The sequence below is a fragment of the Brassica rapa genome, chromosome A10, assembly GCF_000309985.2.
Source record: "Brassica rapa cultivar Chiifu-401-42 chromosome A10, CAAS_Brap_v3.01, whole genome shotgun sequence".
NCBI lineage: Eukaryota > Viridiplantae > Streptophyta > Magnoliopsida > Brassicales > Brassicaceae > Brassica > Brassica rapa.
In genome coordinates this window covers 14,169,689-14,185,595 of record NC_024804.2, presented here as the reverse complement: position 1 = coordinate 14,185,595, position 15,907 = coordinate 14,169,689, and the positions used below count along the sequence as shown (strand labels likewise).

The following is a 15,907-nucleotide window of genomic DNA, read 5'->3' as shown; positions in this document are numbered from 1 at the left end:
CAGTGCAATTACGAACATGGACAAAAAGCAACTACGAAAGGAAAATGAGGTTTACAAGTTTTATGTTAATGAAAACAAAAACATGAGAGATTGGGTTTCTTGCTTCACGTCGTTTCGTTGTTCCAACATGGACAAGGACATGATGGCCACATGGATTCCATACTTATTGGACCCTAATTAATATTCCAACTAACTGATTAATTAAAATACCACGACACGTCATTACCTCGTTAAAGGGGAAGGGCAAATAAGTAATTAAGCAGCTCCAGGCATATTCCGGTCGGTCAATTGAAGAGGTGGTTGTGGTGGATTTGCAATTGTACAACTTATTATAGAATAGAACCCAATTCTCTCTCAATTTCAAAGTTTAACCGATCTGATCCCAGACAACCCCATCGAAGAAGAAGAAGAAGGAAGATGTTTAACGGGATGATGGATCCTGAGATGATTCGTCTCGCTCAAGATCAGATGAGCCGTATGACTCCAGCCGATTTCGCCAGAATCCAACAACAGGTCTTCTTTGATCGTGATGTGATTGTGATTGTGATGCTTAATTCAAAGCTTACTTGTCGAATGCAATGTCCTAATCTGTGCAATATATATTATTAGGACATAAAGTTAAGTTTGTACTTTTTTTTGTTAGGACAGGCATAAGTGTACTTTGTATGTGTTCAGAAACAAAACAAAGACAGAACTAGAAACAAAAAAAAAATATAGTTTAATTTTTTATAACGATGTTAGTATGTGATTTTTACTCTGTTTTTTTTTTTTTGGTATGATGAGTAGTTTTTTGGTCAATTGTAAATAATTACAGATGATGTCGAATCCGGATTTGATGAAGATGGCGACTGAGAGTATGCAGAACATGAGGCCTGAAGATTTGAAACAAGCTGCTGAACAGCTCAAGCATACTCGGCCTGAGGATATGGCTCAGATTGGAGAGAAGATGGCAAACGCTTCCCCTGAGGAGATTGCAGCTATGCGTGCCCAAGCTGATGCTCACTTCACTTATCAAATCAACGCAGCTCAGATGCTGAAAAAACAGGTACTACTTTTGAGTTTCTATTATTTGATCCTGAAACGGTTGCTAATTTGTATGTATTCGGCAGGGGAATGAGCTTCATAGCAGAGGAAATTTCAGCGGTGCTGCAGAGAAATATTTGCGTGTAAGACTACTTCATATCTTTTGTCATGCTACTTGACTTTCTTTGTTTATCAAAAAAAGAGTCTTTATATCTTTACACCATATAACAGGCGAAGAATAATCTGAAGGACATTCCGTCTTCTAAAGGTGGAGCGCTTTTGTTGGCTTGTTCCCTCAATCTCATGTCATGTTATTTGAGGACCAATCAGCATCAAGAGTGCATCAAGGAAGGTTCCGAGGTATGCTGCACCTTTGTTTATGTTCTTGATTTTCTAACAATCTATTAGCTTCGTTTTTGGTAGATGTAACAGATAATGTCATCCTGTCTCGGTGTTCTTCTGATGAACTTACATTATTAACTATTAATGCAGGTTTTGGCATATGACGCAACAAATGTCAAAGCACTATACAGAAGGGGTCAAGCTTACAGAGATCTTGGTCTGTTTCAAGTGAGCTCTTCTGTTTCGTTCTTATGGAAGTTTCTTGAGATTCCTTGTAAGTATGTATATGTTTGCTCATTGACTTTTATAAAACTATAAGGATGCCGTATCCGATCTAAGCAAGGCCCATGAAGTTTCCCCTGAAGATGAGACCATTGCCGATGTTCTAAGGTATGGATTTTTTTTATAGTTAATTCTGAAGTTGGGATATCGACATTTTGAAAATAAATATGTTTTAATTTATGCAGAGATGTTAAGGAAAAATTGGCGGTTGAGGGACCTGGCAAGGCATCAGCAAGAGGTATAATCTTTATCTCTTATTAAATTTTCAAAATAATTTAGCGTATTTTTCTCACGCGAAACGGTTCTTAGCTGCATCGATGTTCTGCTTCATCTATTAAAACAACTGAATATTGTTACTTTGTTTGGTTACTAGGTGTGGTGATTGAAGAGATAACTGAACAAAACACTGTTACTTCTGGAGAAAGTAATAAACCTATTAATGAGACACAACGAGAAAGCAACGGTGGTGGTCTAAAGACGGATCTTGATGGCTTGCAGGCTCTCAAAGACGACCCTGAAGCAATCAGGTTCAACACCGTCTCCAAACTACTGTATAGATATGTCTTTGTTCTTCTCTGTCTCCTAATCATTCACTTCTTTTGCCCTGCAGAACGTTCCAGAACTTCATTTCAAAAACTGATCCCGACACACTCGCTGCTTTGAGCGGAGGCAAAGCTGGAGACATGTCACCAGACATGTTCAAAACCGCTTCCAGCATGATAGGCAAGATGTCACCCGAAGAGATTCAGAAAATGGTCCAGACAGCCTCCTCGTCGTTCAAAGGAGACAGCCCTGGAGAAAACGGGTTTGCACCAACACCAGACATGCTTAAAATGGCGTCTGATATGATGAGTAAGATGTCACCAGAGGAGCGTGAGAGGATGTTTAACATGGCATCGTCTTTAAAACCAAACGCTTCAGCTTCAACATCGTACAGCGATGGGGAAGGATCTGAACCACCACGGGTTAGTAGTGTTGTAGGCGAGTCTAGTTCCTTCGTGGCTCCAAGAAGCATGCCTTCTGCTCCACCTGCTGACTTGCAGGAACAGATGAGGAACCAAATGAAAGATCCAGCCATGCGACAGGTTTTGTTTTGTTTTTTAAAATATATTTTAACTATTTAGGAAACATAAATGTGATTGTAGAAGATGTTCATATATTGTAATGTGTTTTTGGTAGATGTTCACGTCTATGATAAAGAATATGAATCCGGAGATGATGGCTAGCATGAGCGAACAGTTGGGGATGAAGCTTTCTCAAGAAGATGCTGCAAAAGCTCAAGAAGCCATGGCTTCTCTTTCTCCTGAAGCTCTGGAGAAAATGGTAAAAGGAAACTGAAAAGAGGATGTGAAAGCAGAATAATCTTTTAATATAAAGTTACATGTCTCTCATTTCGTATTGTTGTTTGTGCAGATGAGATGGGCGGATAGGGCACAAACGGGGATAGAGAAAGCGAAGAAAGCAAAGAAGTGGTTGCTAGGGAAAGGAGGGTTGATCTTTGCAATATGCATGCTCGTTTTAGCTATAATCCTTCATCGTCTGGGCTACATTGGAAGGTAAAATGAAACAACAAAGAGGTCTCTTGAAGACTTGAACCCTTACACTAAGACCAGTCTTTGGTTTGGGTTGGTAGTTTGTAAAACTGTAACATCGACTCCCAACGTTTTTTGTTTCTCTGCTCTCTGCAGGCTTTGTAACCCATATCTTTTGTCTAGATTTCTTTCCATCATCTATAGTGTTTTTAATTTTATAATAATGTTAAAAAGAATCTTGATTTAGATATTAGTTTATCTTTTAAACCATACAATTATTCAACACTATTGCTAGTTTGCTACTACTACATTAAGTATCGTCCTGGAAAGACAACAACTAGAAACAACAACACTTTATCAGAGAACAATTAAATGTAGACCATGGCTGTTGAAGACTAAAAAATAAGTCCTTTATAAAGTAAGGAGGAGGAGGAGTGTGTGGTTTTAGATGCAGCAATTTTGAGGCCTCATGGAGAATATGGAGCTTTATGAGACCAATGAAACTAATGTCTTTACCGTACATCCAACTTGGTGTTGAAGCAAAAGCTGGTCCACTCGAGCGAGAAAATGTACAGTAGTGTGAAAACTGAAAAGTACACGGAGAAAACTAAGAATCAACACGTGTTTTAATCTAATAAGACCCAGTCATTGTTTATTTATTTATTTAATTTAATGTGAGTTGAATTAAAAAAAAAAAAAGAAATAGAAAAAAAGGAACCCTAGATTTCTTCGATCGTGTGTGTCAACAACAGAGAGACGACGCGAAGAGGAAAAGGAAGAGTCTTTTATCTTATCATGAGTCCAGGGTTTCGTTTTCTCTCCCAACCCTAGATTGATTTCTTCGATCGTCCTATCCGAATCGCGATTTCAATGGAGGTTAGGGTTTTGAATTTCAATTGTGCCCGAGGATGAAATCAAATCGAATCCTTTTTTTTTTAATCGTATTGTTCAATTTTATTTTCTAGGGAGTTGGAGATACGACGTCGTCTGAAGGGAATCTGATATCGGCAGCAGCGTTCGTGGAAGGGGGAATACAAGAGGCTTGTGATGATGCTTGTAGCATCTGTCTCGAACCCTTCTGCGACAGCGATCCTTCTACTGTATGTAAAGATTATACCTTTTTTGTTTTTTGTTTTTTTTGTTTTGTTTTGTAATTTGGGGTTTGCTGTTTTTTTATTATTATTCCATCTATCTTCTCTCTTGCAGCTGACTAGTTGCAAGCATGAGTTTCATCTTCAATGCATCCTTGAGTGGTAATAATCTCTCTTTCATTGTTTTTTTTTTAGCTCTTTCGTTTCTAGATCATCTTGGACAAAAGGTATACAAAAATGGGATGTGTGTGCTTTTTGTCACGTTCCCTTGTGTTTTCATACTGTCCTTTTCCATAAAGAACAAAACATGGAGTGTTTTGGCTTGGTTTAGGGAGAAGAGGAGCTCTCTAGAATTTGTGTTTGTCTTAGCTAATCAGATCCCTGTGGCATTTGTATATTTCAGGTGTCAAAGGAGTTCACAGTGCCCTATGTGTTGGCAATCTATTAGTCTCAAAGACCCCACTGGGTTAGTTTTGTTTTTTTTTCTCCTTGTTATACTTTTATTTTATTTTTTATTTGATGGAGGTTTCATTTATCTTTCTCTGTTTCACCAGTCAGGAATTGCTCGAGGGTGTTGTACAGGAGAGGAATCTCCGCTTCAATCCATCTAGAAACGCCACCATTTTTCGTCATCCTACTCTCGGCGATTTTGAATTACAACATGTATGCGTCACTCTTTTTCTTATAATTTTGAGTTTGATTACATCTCTTTGCAAAGTGAATTATCTGAACAGAGATCCATAACCTCCTTGAATGCAGCTCCCAGCGGGGGTGGATAATGCAGAGCTTGAAGAACGCATCATTCAGCACTTGGCTGCTGCTGCTGCTATGGGCCGTGCAAGACATGGGACAAGAAGGGAAGGCCACAGAAGCAGCAGGTCATCAACTCAAGGTGGTCATCCACAGTTCATGGTCTTCTCTCCTCCTCCTAACGCTCCGCCTTCTCCTCCTCCCATGCTTTCCTCTCCATCTCAGAGAGATGAGACTGACCTTCCTCACAATGCTACTATAGGGGTGGGTTCTCTTCACTCAAACATGCAGCCACCACCAGCTTCTTCTCATCATCACCAGGGTTCTCCTTCGGCATCTGATTCAAACACCAGGTCTGTACCTGAATTCTCGCCTTTTATTGTCTCTTATTACTGTTTAATTACATGCAGCTGATAGTTTTAGCATACACAGGTCTCCTAATCAATCTTCTCCAAGTGACCAAGATAGAGCTGGACCATCCGAACTCCAATCATTTTCAGAATCTTTGAAGTCTCGTCTAACCTCTGTCTCGACGAGGTATCACATCTCCATCTGGCTAGCTTTGGTTTGTAGTCTTAATTCTTAAGTGATTCCTGATACAAAATGTAGATACAAGGAATCGATAACAAAGAACACGAGGAACTGGAAAGATAGATTTTTCTCTCGCAACACGTCCATGGCAGAACTTGGCTCTGAGGTTAAAAGAGAGGTCAGTGCTGGAATCGCCACTGTGTCCCGCATGATGGAACGTCTAGAAACGAGAGAAAACAGTAGTAGACCTGACACTGCATCTGTACCATCATCAAGTGGCACAGAAAATCACACTCCTGCTGAATCAAACAATGAGCGTAATAGATCAGAAGCGGGTGATGAACATTCTTCGAATGAAAGAGGTGTGAAAGAAACATGTGCGGCTGGTTCTAGTTCTAGCTAATAAAACAAGTGCCAGCGTCTTGTTGGCAAAGGTATGTTTTGATCTCCCCTCTTTGATTAACTGATTCAGCTTGGTTTATCAAGTGGTTGTTCCTCAACATTCTAAGATCTTGTTTCGTTGTTTGTTTCTTTTCTTTGCAGAGATTGGAAGATGATTTCCGTCGTGCAATTCTGCTATATATATATATATATAATATAATACCGAGTCGGAAGTTCGAAAGTGTGTGAGCATAAGAAGAGTTTCTGATTCTTAAAAAAAAGAAAAATAAGAAAAGGTTATATGACCAAAAGGAGGCTTGTTTCAGAGATGATACGCTTTCTTATGTGTTGTGCTATTATGTCAAAACTAAAACTATAAAGAAACAGTAAAGACAATTGTTCGTTGGTCAGTGTGTTGTAAATTGACAGTGTCGTTCACATTACTGTTCTGGATCAGTTCTTAATTGCTATTGTTATGATTGTTACCTATGTATTATCTTCAAGAACTTGGCCAAGTAGACCGAATATATTTGATCTAAATTGTGTTGGTGTTAGAATGAAAAGCAAACTGTGGAATTGGTAATGGTTGTTCTTATGAAAGGTGCATTTCACTCTATAACTAAAGTGTTCGGTGTGAAGTTTCATTATTTCTATGTTTTGTTCTTAATAGTTTGTTTTGATTTAGCACAATAGAGATTATAGGTTTGATTTTTTCGCGACTTAACATATGTGTCTACTTGCCTTTATACTTCTTCAGACGTACAAGCCTAACTCTTGTTCTGTGGATGTGCTAAACTTAGACACCCCAGTGAAACTGTTCTAAGGGAATCAAAGATCATAGACGGCAACAAAATTCATCAACACACTCCCCAACCAAAGCTTCCCATCTTTTTCTTCTACTTCACTCACTGATCTCACAACTTTCCCTTCACTATCTTCCAACACCTTCACAAGCTTCCCTTCAGGGCTATACTTCACCACCAATCCGTGCGGCTTCATCCCGATTTGGAACATGTAGTGTATTCTTGCAGTGATTGGGAGTCTCAGTATGAACATCCTTAGCTTAGGGTTTCTTGCCATTATGTAAGAGTAGTAGTTGCGCCTGCAGTGAAGCGCCACCCAAAATTCACCGTCTTTGTTTATCCTTACGTTGTCAGGATGCCCTGGTAACATGGCAAACACATCTGATGTTCCAGCTTTCTCTCCTTTTAACCAGTATCTTCGCAGGCTGCATCCCCAAACAAAACAAAACAAAACAAAAAGATCATTTAGTTGTAACGGCCAGAGATTGGTCACAACAGCAGATTCACTACAACTACTACGCACCTTCCAATATCACCCTCGCAGAAAACAAAGAAAGAGCCGTCTTTGCTGATAGACACACCGTTCGGAAACTGAACATTTGAGACTAGAACAACAGCTTTCTTAGCTATTGGATCATACTTAAGAACTCTCCCAGTGTTGTCTCCAGAGAAGACGAGCTGCAAAAAGTTCCTGAAAAATATCACAATTAAACAAAATCAGAACCAGACTTAGTATACATCCATGAATGATGATGAGCTTTACTAGTCAGAACTTGTCAAGATACACACCACACATAAACAACCAGCATCATCCACACATTCACTTAAACAAAACCACTTACTTCCAGGATATAAGATTTAAGCAAGAAACACTGAAACTAGCTCAAATTCAAATTAAGCACTCTCAGCTACCACATTTCTTAATCAAAATAAGAATCGTTAAAAAGGAATGAAGAGAAGCAGACCTTCTCTGGTAACTGACGCTGCTATCAGTAAAGTAAACAGTGCCATCATCATCAATGTCAAGGTCGTTAGTAAACCCCAACGGCACACCTTCAGCCTCAGTAACAAGCGGCATCGCTAAGCCACCTTCAGGACCTACTTTCAACAGTCCCATATAAGCGTCGGCGATGTACAAATCTCCGGTTCTCTTATCGAAACGGAGACCCAGAGGGCGCCCACATATATGCTCATTCCTCAAGTAACTCAGAGCAGAAGGCTTCGGATCACAAATCTCCGTTCTACAAGTTGTTACCAACCAAAAACAAAAAACAAGTTAACTAAATAGTTGAAACATACTAATGTGGTACGGCATATTATTTTTAAGTCGTAATATCTAAAAATTTGATTATAGGAGAGATTATGAAGCTAAAGGTCCGGAACTTTCTACATAGAGAGTCCACTCACCGATTGCTTGACGTGTAAGCGAAGTTAGTCCAGTTCTCGCCATTCCAGAACAAAACCCTACCGTCAGCAACACCGGTGTAGGGACCGCGTCCTAGAGGATCAAAGGCGACGCTCTCGGGACCCTGGACTTGGTCCTGGAACAGAATCTTGGACCCCTGGAGAGAGTTCTGTGAGTCTCTCTCCCACGGAACTTGATCGGGACGTGGAGAGACAACCTCGTGAGCTACGAAGTTTGGGAAGTCGGAGATGGCGCAGTGGTGGAAGGGGTCGATGGAGCAGTAGAGGGCGAGGGAGAGGGTGAGGAAGAGAAGAGCGGAGGTTAGAGGAGAGAAGAACAAGGCCATGATGGAGCCTGTGGGTGATGTAGAGAGAAGATCTTTAGGGTTTAAAAGGGGGAGAAGAAGAAGAAGAGTGGTAGGTGTGGATCCATCGAGTGGTTGAGCAACGCCAAACGAGCTCTTCCTCTCTCTCTCTCTCTCTCTCAACTTCGCTCGTTACAGATAGCTACACATCTTTAAAGTTTGTTAGGTATAAAATAGAATTGTCGTTATTATTCGGAAAAAAAAAAGAAAAGAATCAGTTATTCAAAAGTCGACTTGTTTTTAATAACTTTCTTGGTCTCAAGAACCAACCGACACAAACTAAACACAACGATCAGAACATATATCCCACAAAGGGTTTTTGCTCAAAGGCATTTCTCTATGCCTTCTACTCTAGTAATTGAATATGGTTTTTTTAAATGAAATAATCAGACACCAAACAACTTTCGTAAAAATAAAATGAATCCCCCCCCCGCAACATGTTCTCTCCGGCTTTTGCTCTTCTTCTTCTTCTTCCCTACTCTCCTCACTCTCTAACAAGCATCAAACACAGCTGCTTTGATCTTGTTCTTCTTGTACTGATGAGAATCAACCCAATCATGTTTGTAAAATAACCTTCCCTAACACTGTCAAAACTGCACGGTTACCTCTTTCTCAGCTTCTCCTTCATTTGTCTTCAACTAAACGTTTATAGAACAGAACGTAAGCAGCCGAGGTCTTGATCTTTTCTTGGCTTATCTTGTTCACCTGGCTATCATCAAAGTCGTACCATCTATCACCTCCATGCTGCAAACGAAGAAGAAGAAGACAAATGAGATAGAGATTTATAACTCCTATGGACTTAACCCACTACACGGATATGTCCAGTAACATAACTCATCCAGTCTAATTTAACTTTCAGTTTACTGATATCCTACTCTACTAGCGTACCATTATTTTACAACACACATGCTTAAAATAGATGAAACGTTTGAAAAAACATACAAGAGAAATATATAGATGTCTCTTATCACTTACGTGGACATATGCAGTGTAATGACCACCTCCCATGCTCCCATAGTGATTGCTGATTGCATATAACATGTAGCGATAAGTCGTCTGACCATTTGTGTAGGAGATGTAGCTTGATAGATCAAGACCATCTATCGGGAAGTCCACATAGGCCTCCAGCTTGTTCTTCATAAACCGGCTATAAGAAAACCTCTTCAGATGAATAACCAGTATCTCTGGCAACCTCCAGAGATCCAACTTCTTTATGGCTTGCCGGTGTTCCTTGCATCCAGGACAATACCTAAAAACGATTTTTCACTCACGTCAGCTACCAAAGATCAAAGTAACTTGGAGAACTAGTAAAAGAGCAAGCCATGCGCACAAAGGGATTAGCAAAAGTGAAGGTAATGAAAATTTCAATGCTAGACGCAAAGACAATAAAACAAGTCACATATACCTGGGAATCTGAAAGAAAAAAAAAAAAAAACGAAATCAACTGAACTAGGTGCACTATTTTCATAAGATTTAACGCATCAAAAGTTTGAGATAGATACGAGAACTAATTTTGATTCTCAACTCACCACATGTCGTCAGGACCAAGAGGCTCTTCCTTCAAGAATGCTTCAAGGCACTTGTAAAGCGAAACGGTTTCCTGGGGTCTCTTAGTTCCAAATTTGGAAACCTCAGGTAAGGAGCTCAGAAGACAAGTATCATAAACGTCCAGCTCTTTTACTGGCCAGCGTGCGAGCACATTCAACCGCTTGGATTTATTATTTACAGGCTTTTCTTTCAGTATTTCAGATTCTATTGAGCTTCCTCTGTCGTCGGTTAGGTAAAGCCTCAACACAGGGTCTGGATCTGGAAGAGACTCAGCAGTCTCCTTCACATTAGTGGAATTTGTATCCTCAACTGAAGTAGTACCATCGGTAACTTCTTTATCTATGGCTTCTTCTTTAATAGGATTTTCAAGATTCTCTGTGAAGAGTTCAGTAGGCATTTTAAATGAACTAAGCAACTTCAGGTACATTTTTTCAACATCAAATCCATTCTCAACATCAGAAAGCCTCGAGACCAAGGGGATTCCAAATGCCTTCCAAGTTGGGCTTGATTTGCCAAGGATAACCTGCCTGAAAAACATTGAAACGGTTACATATTTTGTACCCCAAGACATAAATATGAGACTACAGTATCAGTTATTAGTTGAACAATATCATGTCAGAGATGCATTATATAAAGGCTAATGAAGTTTAAATCATGTTGTTGCCAACATAAACAAACAGATAATGTCTAAAAACACTGGTCAAAGAAAGCCAGGCTGGGCGCAATTTGCATTGATAAGAACCTTAAGTAACATTTAAATACTAGGCAAACTTACTCTTCCAGCTTCTGATGCATAAATACAATCAAAGGAGAATTGTCTGCATCTTTCTTTAACCGATACACGACAAGTTTGTCACCATCTCTGATCAAGGTTAATGAATCAGTAGGCTCATCCAGGAAGCGAAGAATCCGATTGTTGTATACCTAAACAAGTAAATACCAAAAGAAGAGAATTTATATTGTACGTATTAACAAATGCTCTGCCTAAGCACCAAAATGAGAATCAAAGCATGAAATACAACATATGATATAGAAATATACCTCAGTAACCAGTAAAGTCTCATCATCTGGTAAAGAGCAAGCAATAACAAGAGCCTTCTGAAGATCTTCAAATTTTCCGAACTTAGGAACGTTCACAGTCAATGAGACGGGCAGACTACCCCCATCGGCACTCATGACTGTTAAATCCATTGTTCGCATAGATGTGCATGGCAAAGGCAGCGATAGGTACATGAACGGATCAAACATAACAGAAACCTTTTTGCAAATAGGACAAACTAATGTTGACTTGTACTGGCCCTACAACCAGAAAATGCATATAATTGTCTTAGTGATCGATCAATGTCAGGATATTTTCTTAACGAGTGAACTGAATCAAAGATGGGGATATCCAGGATGCTAAAAGTTCATGACATAGTCAGATAGTTTAGTGCAAACTGCAAAGAGCATTATATCATACACAAAGCAATTCTTAACACAATTGCGTACCGAGGACACTTTAATTACTAGACAAACTTATCAAAAGGGTAAATATTTTTCCAATCAAGAAGATAAAATTGCACTGACCAATCTGATGGAAGAAGTTTCAAACATATGCAGCTTAGATTAAATGATACCTAAAACCTAAAAATACTATCCAGCTTAAGCCATCCAACATTTTTCAAGCTGAAATCAAACTAACTAGAGTTTCCTAATGTGCAGTCAAACCCAATCCTTAGCGTGATTGTCAGCAGATGTATATACACAATTTAGGAACCTGAGATATTTACTTGGCACACATCAACAATTATTGAATCATTGCGAGCCACATGATTTCGCCAATATTCATCCGCCACTTCTTCGTCTGGACGGCCATCTCCATCTTTTGCTTCCACATAAGGCTTGTTCTTTACACGGTTTAAGTCTTCGTGGAGTCCATCCAGCAAGAAAGCTAAAAGTTCCTGCTACCAAATAAAATAAAATTGAAACACATGAATGGGACATTCCCGTATGCGGTCTTTAATGCTGAGAGACACGAATAAACATCAGGAAGGCTCACTTAATTGATTCTATAAACTGAAGTGTATTCCCTGACCTGTGAATCATGCTGATTAAAGCCAGTAAATTGAGGAGCAAATCGAGCAAGTTTTGCTTTAAATGTCCTTGGGGCCACTGTTGATGCACCTGGAGCCCACAAACTCCTTAACAAATCACCAAAAGCTAATGCGATCTCACCCTGCCAGAATAAAATTTGATTGGTAAGGCTAACCAAGAAACAAGAACATATATTAATCAGTCACGGCAGATATTTATACAGAAAATCATAGATTAGCATACTTTCATTCCTAATGGGTTCTCGAGATTTATTTCTCTACTGTACTCTCCAAGAAAAAAGTCAACAAGCTTTGGTGTGTGAGCCAAGCACTGAAGGGAGCTGTTCATGAAACAAGTATTTCCTAGATTCTGTAAGCCTGTCAACCCCAGAGTTCCGGCTTCTCCAGCTTTTCCCAGAAAGCTCAAAGAATTACTCCGTCCAAATCTAAAAATTGTGCCACCATTAGTGCCATTGGTGATCCCGTTGGTTTGCTGAGTGGAACCATCTTCTTTTTTCGATTCCTTCAATTTAATGGAGTCTGATAACCCATAAATCTGCAACTCTAGGAGCATCTGTTGGGCCAAAAGTAATGATGGATATGAAATGCCACATCAAAGGAAATAGGAGAAAAAGGAAAAGGGAAGGCGTCACACTTACTTCTTGATCTGTTTGTTGTTGACAATCCTTGGAACTGTTCACATCATTTTCGAAAAACAAGGTTGTTTGCCCAGAAATATCCCAAATGCGCAGCTACAGAACCAAAAATACCGGTAACTTTGTAATTGCACGAATACAAATGAATATCGCATGTCTAAATTATGCATAAAGCTGACACGTATATCGTGTACATAGTAGGTAACAGATCATGCATGGAACACATTACCTGCTCAGAATCCAAATTGAATATCTTGCATGCTCTTCTGAAGCACTCAACTGAATTGTCCTGCATGAGGTAAAACATAAAATTTGGAACCAGAAACAAAAACTGAGAAGCTTAGAAGAAATTCAGTAGATAGGAAGATCAAGAAACTAAGTCGATTCTAGTATGGTTCAAGCATAATTCTTAACTGGAAGATAAGTTCCAAGTTTAGAACTAGATTCCGTAGATGACAAAAGTTCAGCAGCTAGGAAATAGATTCTATAGACCTATAGGTATGCAATGTCTCATCTGGTAGGAAAATTCAGTTATGAAACTTCAGTTCTAGAGTAATCAGGAAAACAATCCAATTTAGGTAAAGTCGATCACTGCACTGATATAGCAGCAAGAACATGTGGCACCACCAAGGCACTAGATTAGGCAAATAAAAAAGGCTGTGAATTTGAAAATACCTTTTTGCAAATTTTAACCGCCAACGAATTGGTTTCCTGCAAGACGGAAAGCCTGAGTTGTACCGGATAAACATCACCTCGGTCAACTCCTCCAGCCGAGAAACTTTTTACGCCTTTCTCGTTATTTTTATTATCATGGTGCCTGGGAGCAAAGAATTAATAGGTAACAAGTTAAGGACATCACCTTTCCTTTTTTTAGAAAGATACAGTGTGCAGGAAACCCAAGCATGAATACAATAGTCACTAATTCATAACAATAATCTGTCCTTTCTCTCACACATCCCAACACAACTTATAGTAAAGGATCTCAACTGGCAACACTAAATTGACATGGACAGTGACAGACTGACTCACGTCATTCTAGAAGGAACCACAGAAGACACAACCGCTTACCATTTGAGTGCCTGCAGCCACATATCACTAGATACCAAAGCAAAGTCCCTGCCTGAGACGCTTGCTTCTCCCGTTTCACCATTCAGTAACCCATCTCCTTCTCTCCTCAGATCGAACAAAATATCAGAGTTAAAGATGTTATTTATCAACTTCATCGGGCCTCCATAAGACGACCCAGTTGTTGCTGTATACAAGACCTCTCTTTTGTCAACCGATTCAGAAGTCGTTGACTCTTGAGCATCTTTCCACCACCTGAAAAATACAAAAGTTCAAACATCGCCTTGATTAGTTTGAACATTTCACTAACACTACCATTAGAGAATACTTATATGAATCTGGAAATGAATGAGAATCGTATTTTGCAGATCTGTGATTGACCTCTATTCCCTGCTGTCAGCTCAATCATCAATCAGCAACAAGAGAATGGCTCATAGGTATTGTACAGGAATCAATCGAGGACAGTCAATATCCATTTCAATCAACATTAAAGCTTACATTTGAATCATATAATGAAGCTCAAAAACAAGGATCAGGTTTACGATATACATCCCCTATTCATCCCCAAATGGATCCCAAAATCTATAGATCAAATCAAATTTCGAAACCCCCTGAGAGATTCAAATCCAACCAAATCGAATCAAACTCCCCCAGTTACTGGGATGCGATTCAGATTCGCGGAATATTCGATTTACAACGAACACGGACTACAACGAAAGATTGGAGAGGCGGGAGAGGAGAAACCTCAAGGGGACGAAGTAGACGCTCTGCTCGCCGTTGAGCGAATCGATCCGGTGAGTTGAATCGGGAGATTCCTCGGGGGATGCCACGCTCATTGTTGCTCGACACAGGCTTGGCGAAGGCAAAGGCAAAGATTCGTAGAGAGATGTATGGAGAGGAGGGGAGGACCGATGTTTTCTTCACACAGTCAGCATCTCAAAACGCATGAAACTTGTAGAGAGATTTGGCCCTCTGATTCTTTTTCTTTTTTCTTTTTTTTTTCTTTTTGTGAAGTATCGTCGCTCGCGAAGATGATATAGGGGAAAGGAGGGAAATTTATATAGTATAGATTTTTATTTTCCAGTAAAAATAAATTGCAGATTATCGAATTATTTATTTATACCATTTCTGTGATTCGTAAGAAAACGTTATTTCATCAAATTTTATCAGCTTTAGTTTTGAAAAAAAAGAGCGTAATTTATACTTACATAGAAGAAAAAAAATAAGAATTCTTGTTTTAAAGTAGGGGTGGACATTCAGATACCCGTTTGAGTATTTCGGTATAAGAGTATAGATTTCACTTAACTGATTTTTTATTTTTTAATAGATTGATTGATTGATAAATTTGGAGATAACTTTTCAAAATAAATAAACATTAATTTGGCTATTGTATTGAAATTTTAAATGTAATATTTGTTAATACATGAAACAAAAAATCTGACATGTATTTTAATTGAGTGTAATTATATGAATATTATATAATCTTAAAACTAGATTTTGACCCGCGCTTTCAAAGCGCGGGTTTATTTTTGTTTTTTTTTTCAATTGACAAATATTTAGTAAATGTTATATTTTCATATATTTGTGCTTTATTTTATAAAAGACTTAAAATTTTTATTTTTATTTATCGTATTTCATTTTAAATGACTATTTATGTTAAAAAAATTAAACTTTATTTTTTTAATGAATTAAGTTGGTATAACTCTGATAAATTAATTTTATTATGGGGTTAATATTTTAATTAAAAAATTATATACTTTTAATAAAGATTTATACTTTTCAATAAAAAAATTCAATTATTTTTATGAATGCTTAAATTATATTAAGAAAAGAAAAAAATAATAATTAAGAATAGTTGAAAAAAAATTATTTGAACTTGGACTCAATTGCCCAAAAGAAAAAAAAAGTGAAAATTGAATCTGATTTTTTAATAGGCCCAAATAGTCCAAGAGAGATTTGATTTGGGCTGGATCCAAAAATAATGACCCAATATAGATTTGTTATTAATATTACTTAATTGCCCTTAATAAAACATGCAATGTTAGTGAAGAAAACATGTCCC

General features: G+C 38.4%; 4 protein-coding genes across 5 annotated transcripts; 2 read left to right on the top strand and 2 right to left on the bottom strand.

The window, feature by feature from the left end:
- Positions 1–417: 417 nt before the first annotated feature.
- On the top strand, positions 418–3,429 carry LOC103845582 (outer envelope protein 61). The gene is made up of 11 exons (XM_009122448.3): positions 418–513; positions 815–1,045; positions 1,110–1,166; positions 1,255–1,383; positions 1,516–1,593; positions 1,685–1,755; positions 1,833–1,885; positions 2,021–2,174; positions 2,258–2,732; positions 2,827–2,970; positions 3,061–3,429. Exons 1-11 carry the CDS (start codon positions 418–420, stop codon positions 3,205–3,207), a joined length of 1,635 nt encoding a protein of 544 aa, XP_009120696.1. The 3' UTR covers positions 3,208–3,429.
- A 355-nt stretch (positions 3,430–3,784) lies between these two features.
- LOC103845580 (E3 ubiquitin-protein ligase RHF2A) lies at positions 3,785–6,428 on the top strand. Its single transcript, XM_009122447.3, has 9 exons — positions 3,785–4,055; positions 4,145–4,279; positions 4,386–4,432; positions 4,674–4,736; positions 4,825–4,933; positions 5,030–5,373; positions 5,453–5,557; positions 5,630–5,985; positions 6,095–6,428. The coding sequence occupies exons 1-8, from the start codon at positions 4,050–4,052 to the stop codon at positions 5,952–5,954; spliced, it is 1,134 nt and encodes a 377-aa protein (XP_009120695.1). The 5' UTR covers positions 3,785–4,049; the 3' UTR covers positions 5,955–5,985; positions 6,095–6,428.
- Positions 6,429–6,587: 159 nt separating this feature from the next.
- LOC103845579 (protein STRICTOSIDINE SYNTHASE-LIKE 3) lies at positions 6,588–8,645 on the bottom strand. The gene is made up of 4 exons (XM_009122445.3): positions 8,143–8,645; positions 7,701–7,976; positions 7,259–7,426; positions 6,588–7,160 (listed from the first exon to the last, which is right to left on the bottom strand). The coding sequence occupies exons 1-4, from the start codon at positions 8,484–8,486 to the stop codon at positions 6,761–6,763; spliced, it is 1,188 nt and encodes a 395-aa protein (XP_009120693.1). The 5' UTR covers positions 8,487–8,645; the 3' UTR covers positions 6,588–6,760.
- A 77-nt stretch (positions 8,646–8,722) lies between these two features.
- LOC103845578 (ubiquitin carboxyl-terminal hydrolase 8) lies at positions 8,723–15,161 on the bottom strand. Of its 2 annotated transcripts, XM_009122444.3 has the most exons (14): positions 14,590–15,161; positions 13,849–14,100; positions 13,456–13,597; positions 13,010–13,069; positions 12,784–12,876; positions 12,369–12,698; positions 12,127–12,267; positions 11,822–11,992; positions 11,094–11,351; positions 10,828–10,976; positions 10,034–10,579; positions 9,480–9,753; positions 9,110–9,248; positions 8,723–9,040 (listed from the first exon to the last, which is right to left on the bottom strand). In XM_009122444.3, exons 1-13 carry the CDS (start codon positions 14,679–14,681, stop codon positions 9,129–9,131), a joined length of 2,628 nt encoding a protein of 875 aa, XP_009120692.1. In that variant the 5' UTR covers positions 14,682–15,161; the 3' UTR covers positions 8,723–9,040; positions 9,110–9,128. The 2 variants fall into 2 exon arrangements, with proteins under 2 accessions (XP_009120692.1, XP_009120691.1); XM_009122443.3 differs by having other exon boundaries at positions 8,723–9,248; positions 14,590–15,159.
- Between the last annotated feature and the right edge of the window lie 746 nt (positions 15,162–15,907).